The sequence below is a fragment of the Limulus polyphemus genome, unplaced genomic scaffold (assembly GCF_000517525.1).
Source record: "Limulus polyphemus unplaced genomic scaffold, Limulus_polyphemus-2.1.2 Scaffold130, whole genome shotgun sequence".
Taxonomy (NCBI): domain Eukaryota; kingdom Metazoa; phylum Arthropoda; class Merostomata; order Xiphosura; family Limulidae; genus Limulus; species Limulus polyphemus.
In genome coordinates, this window is record NW_013665740.1 from 503 (window position 1) to 6,562 (window position 6,060).

Genomic DNA, 6,060 nt, shown 5'->3' on the forward strand with positions numbered 1-6,060 from the left:
CAAATTAACAAGTTTGCCCATAATTTATCTTTCCCCATAAGACTAAGGCTCAATGCATTTCAAATACCAGATAAGCATGACAATATGGTGAGATATAGTATCATGGTAGGTAGGGGTTACTATGTAAGGTTAGAAGTTAGTGTGTGAAGGGTGGATGGAGTTTGGATTTGGGAGGGGATGGCGACAGACACACTCACTACGCGACTGGGGGTAAGTAAAATATAACTAAAAATTCTAAGAACCCATGAATGAAAAAAAAAAAAAGAGTATATTACAATGCGTCAACTACGCTACCCCTGCCATATCCAATACCGACAAGGCCTTTAGTCCAATATCAGGGATCGTTAGGCAGGCTGGGATACGACTGAACACGTCTATGTTTTAACAATTTAAAGCTGAACGCATCTACGTTTTAACAAGTTAAATCTGGACACATCTACGTTTTAACAAGTTAAAGATGAATACTTCTATGTTTTAAGAATTTAAAGTTCAATATCTGTAACTTAACATATTAAAGCTGAACATATAAATGTTTTAACAGTTTGAATCTGAATATGACTGTGTTTTAACACGTTAAAGCAAAACATACGGTCAATCCCACTATTCGTTGGTAAAAGAGTAGCTCAAGAGTTAGCGGTGGGTGGTGATATCAGACTAGCTGCCTTTCCTCTAGTCTTACACTGCTCAATTAGGGACGGCTAGCGCAAATAGCTCTCGTGTAGCTTTGCGCGAAATTCAAAACAAACAAACTTTAACAGGCTAATTTGAACATCCGTATTTAACAGGTTAAAACTGAACATATTTGTGTTTTAACAGGTTGACAAGTCTTCGGAAGAGGTTATTTTAGAAATTGAACAGCCAGGACCACGGCAGAATGGCGGTCAGTTGTTTTTCGGCAATGATGGATACTTGTATATAACTACTGGCGATGGCGGAGACCGAGCCAACAGCAGATTTGACAAGTAAGTTTATTTAACATCCAGTCTGTGAGTCAGGGAGATATGTTTGACAGAGCTTTCAGATACTCTCTTTTCTTAATTCTGAACAGAGATTTCAACTCCTTCTGATACTTGGAATGAATTGCCCACCAGCGTGGCAGAATTCACACTAGTATTCAGGCTGTGCAGGAGTTAAGCCTATATCCTAATCCAAAATCCCACAGAAAATACAATAGTGGCCGCACATGTTGCGCAATACAAGATCCGGTTTCTTAGCTCTATAAAGCCGTTTTCTCCATGATTTTCGCGAGTTCTGTCAATAGAGATGAACGAGGAAGGCTATAAGAAGTTTCTTGTAACTGGTAAGTAGCTTGAACATGAACACTCCTACTTATTTTAGTGCAAAAGGAATCCAGTCTGGCCAACGTTTTAAACTACACATCTTCGCTGCCGGACACTATTGAGAAATGAGCCCTTTTGGCAGTAAAGTGTGGTTTTAACGTTAACAGATCAAACCCTTTTTTAAATCTTAACTTGAATACCGGAAACCGTAACGCCCCTCTGTAGCCCACCTATATCCTGAATTCGGTCTCATTAAATCACATGGCCCGGCATGGCCAGGTGGTTAAGGCGCTCGACTCGCAATCTGAGGGTCGTGGGCTCGAATCCCCGTCCCACCAAACATGCTCGCCCTTTCAGCTTTTGGGGAGTTATAATGTGACGGTCAATCCCACTATTCGTTGGTAAAAGAATAGCCCAAGAGTTGGCGGTGGGTGGTGATGACTAGCTGCCTTCTCTCTAGTCTTACACCGCTAAATTATTGACGGCTAGCGCAGATAGACCTCGTGTAGCTTTGGCGAAATTAAAATTAACAACAAACAAATCGCATACTGGGTATTAAATTTAGAAAATTAGTGGCATTTTTTACGAACTATTTTGACTTAACCATGGCTTTCCAGTGGCACAGACCTAATCTTCATGTGCTTACAACGCTAAAAGTTGGGTTTCGATAGCCGTGGTGGGCACAAGACAGGTAGCCTATTTTGTGGCTTTGGGCACAACAACAAACAAACAAAAAAAAGCACAATCTAACCATGCATTTAGCATTACAAAAGTTAACCAGACAGAAGAATCACATGATACAGATCAAAAATTAATTTAACCTAATCTACGTTTACAGATGACACCTGGCATATCCTCCAATGCAAAAGTCATAGCTTTTCACGACATAACAACTGTTCTTCAGATAAAAACACTTATGAGCTTTGAGGATATTTATGATCTTGGGAAAGTTTGCCGGATTTATAGATATTAACTTGACTTTGCAATCACACACACACAAAAAAGGATAATGTTTAAAATGTTCTTACTGTGAAGAAACTTATTTTAGGTCATCGATACAACTTGTAAGACAAAGAAGACTATTTCACGTCCAAAATCTCAGCTCAAATCCTGTTTTTAAAAAATTATAAAAGCCGATCTCATATTCAATAAATCATTGTCATTTGAAACCCATTGTTATAAATAGATTACATATCACTTCTAAAGTTTAACTTGTTGGTGTTATGTAACGCATGAGAAAAAACAGCATTTATATTCTTTATGTTTTAGTCATAATGTTTGGTAAACTACTTTTTTAAGTAGGGTTAACAAGATACCCCCAATTACCCATTTGTTTCTTTTTTAATATTTCTGGATATAACTGATTTACTTATTAACTAAATTACTAATTTTCCTACTTCTCAAGTTTGCTGATTTAAAAGATTTCCAGTTAATAGTAACTAGATATTTGGAGATTTCTGGGATTTTCAGCCAGTTAGGCAGTGTTTCCCAAACGTTTGTCATCCATGTCCCCACTTTTTTTAAATGACTGAAATAGTTAGTTAAGTGTCGAGATATAATACACGGATACACATTATTAAACTATATATGTTGTAGTAATTTTGCATTATTCCACTACTGACTACCTCAATCGCTAGTCCCCCCCATCCCCCAAAGAAATCATTCGCGCCTCCTTGAGAGAGCCCCACACTCTGGGTTACTAGAACTGAAGATATTTAAGAATCCCAGTTAGTCTAACTACTGATCTGAATATTTCCAGCTAGACGTGTTACTAGGTTACACCAGTTTACTACAAAGGTTAGAGCCAGCTTCATTGGTGTTCGTTAATTCTACAAGGTTACACCAGTTTACTACAAAGGTTAGAGCCAGCTTCATTGGTGTTCGTTAATTCTACTAGGTTACACCAGTTTACTAAAAAGGTTAAAGCCAGCTTCATTGGTATTCGTTAATTCTACAAGGTTACACCAGTTTACTACAAAGGTTAAAGCCAGCTTCATTGGTGTTCGTTAATTCTACTAGGTTATACCAGTTTACTAAAAAGGTTAAAGCCAGCTTCATTGGTATTCGTTAATTCTACTAGGTTACACCAGTTTACTACAAAGGTTAAAGCTAGCTTCATTAGTGTTTGTTAATTCTACTAGGTTACACCAGTTTACTACAAAGGTTAAAGCCAGCTTCATTAGTGTTTGTTAATTCTACTAGGTTACACCAGTTTACTACAAAGGTTAAAGCCAGATTCATTGGTATTCGTTAATTCTACTAGGTTACACCAGTTTACTACAAAGGTTAAAGCCAGCTTCATTGGTATTCGTTAATTCTACTAGATTACACCAGTTTACTACAAAGGTTAAAGCCAGCTTCATTAGTATTCGTTAATTCTACTAGGTTACACCAGTTTACTACAAAGGTTGAAGCCAGCTTCATAAGTGTTCGTTAATTCTACTAGGTTATACCAGTTTACTACAACGGTTAAAGACAGCTTCATTAGTGTTCGTTAATTCTAGTAGGTTACACCAGTTTACTACAACGGTTAAAGCCAGCGTCATAAGTGTTCGTTAATTCTACTAGGTTCCACCAGTTTACTACAAAGGTTGAAGCCAGCTTCATAAGTGTTCGTTAATTCTAATAGGTTACACCAGTTTACTACAACGGTTAAAGACAGCTTCATTAGTGTTCGTTAATTCTACTAGGTTACACTAGTTTACTACAACGGTTAAAGCCAGCTTCATAAGTGTTCGTTAATTCTACTAGGTTCCACCAGTTTACTACAAAGGTTGAAGCCAGCTTCATTGGCATTCGTTAATTCTACTAGGTTACACCAGTTTACTACAAAGGTTAAAGCCAGCTTCATTAGTGTTTGTTAATTCTACTAGGTTACACCAGTTTACTACAAATGTTAAAGCCAGCTTCATAAGTGTTCGTTAATTCAATGACATTCATGTTTGTTGTTGTTTTCAAAATTTCAGGAATCAAGTTTCACCACTTTCTTATGCCATTACAAAGGTCAGTTTGTTAAAGTATATCACTTGTAGCTAAACTAAAATTACTACTGAGTTATACTAAACGAACTCCATTTGGATTAAACACGAATTGATCATTTTCTATTCAAGATTTTCGCTGTTAGGAAAGATTCTTCGGATCAATGCCAGCCTCGCTTCCCCTTACGGTGTACCAGAAAGTAACCCATTTGTTAATAGTGGTCGACCGGAAGTGTTCGCCTATGGTTTCCGGAACCCCTGGCGGTGTGCTGTAGATCAAGGTATATTAGTACTTATCATATATTTTTTAATTTATTTAATATATATCGCTGTACAGTGATACAATACGGAGTAACTAAGACGCTATTTACTGAGACAATAATAAGCAAAAGAAATTATCTATTTTATACTTAGAACAAAGAAGAGCCATTCCGTTTTTTTTTAAAAACGAAGTCTTTGCGTTTGGTTAAATTCACACAAAACCGATTTTTTTATGGTTAAGTCTAAAAATGAGGAACATTTTTAGTGTTAGGCTGGACGATATTAGTTTTCTTGTTACAGCTTTTAGCAGGTGCTGTCTACCCCTCATCCCACAGTGGCTCAGCGGTAAGTCGGTAGACTTATAATGCTAAAAAGCAGGTTTCAATACCCGTGGTGGGCACAGCACAGATAGCCCATTTTGTAGCTTTGCGCTTAACAAAATCCAATTAGCAGGTATTGTAAATCTAAACACACCAACTTGGTAAGGTGCAGGTGTGGTGTTAGAAATATAAACGCACTAACTTGGTAAGGTGCAGGTGTGGTGTTAGAAATATAAGCGCACCAACTTGGTAAGGTGCAGGTGTGGTGTTAGAAATATAAACACACCAACTTGGTAAGGTGCAGGTGTGGTGTTAGAAATATAAACGCACCAACTTGGTAAGGTGCAGGTGTGGTGTTACGAATATAAACACATCAACTTGGTAAGGTGCAGGTGTGGTGTTACGAATATAAACGCACCAGACTTGGTAAGGTGCAGGTGAGGTGTTACTAATATAAAACACACCAACTTGGTAAGGTGCAGGTGTGGTGTTACTAATATAAACACATCAACTTGGTAAGGTGCAAGTGTGGTGTTACGAATATAAACACATCAACTTGGTAAGGTGCAGGTGTGGTGTTACGAATATAAACACATCAACTTGGTAAGGTGCAGGTGTGGTGTTACGAATATAAACGCACCAGCTTGGTAAGGTACAGGTATTTACTAGTTTTGTGGCTATAGCCCTTTTATAACTTAATAAATATCTTTAATCAGGTACTAGACCACCGTGACCTGTTGGGTCAACCACTATTCAGAGGTTATAAAGAATTCAAGTTAATTTCAATATTGCACCGAAATGAAGGTTTATTTTGAGATAATTTAATTAAATATTTCAATCCATTCATGTTATTCATAATTCAAGAAATGAATTTGATTGTTGATCGGAAGTAAAAGGAAAGACCATTTCATTTTTCAAAAAGTGAAGTAAGAAGTTTCGTAAAAAGCGCGAACGGTAGTGTGAATGATATTTTGACTGAGAAAATAAGCAAACAAACAATCTCAGAGTTTTAGTAGTATATAGATAGATTCTTCAAGATCTTGTTTTTGTCATCTTATGCCTTTTGATGAAGATGGGAACATTGACAGGGAAATAATATAATAGCCAATGCTCGGCGAGAGGTTTTTGTTTATAAAATTTATTTGTTGTTCTCGACTTGATTTTTATTTTATTACCTCGTCTCCATAGTTACTATTTGCAAATAGTCACTAATATTGTAGG

At 37.0% G+C, this 6,060-nt stretch overlaps 1 protein-coding gene across 1 annotated transcript in view; it reads left to right on the forward strand.

Annotated features, from left to right (window-relative positions):
• Nucleotides 1-816: 816 nt before the first annotated feature.
• LOC106473421 (HHIP-like protein 2) overlaps nt 817-6,060 on the forward strand; it is a gene marked incomplete at its 5' end in the record, with an annotated part of 34,671 nt that continues 29,427 nt past the window's right edge. Inside the window, 2 exons of the mRNA XM_022402971.1 lie at nt 817-962; nt 4,391-4,539. Coding sequence (XP_022258679.1) covers nt 817-962; nt 4,391-4,539 — 295 coding nt within the window. The remainder of the gene's footprint in view (nt 963-4,390; nt 4,540-6,060) is intronic.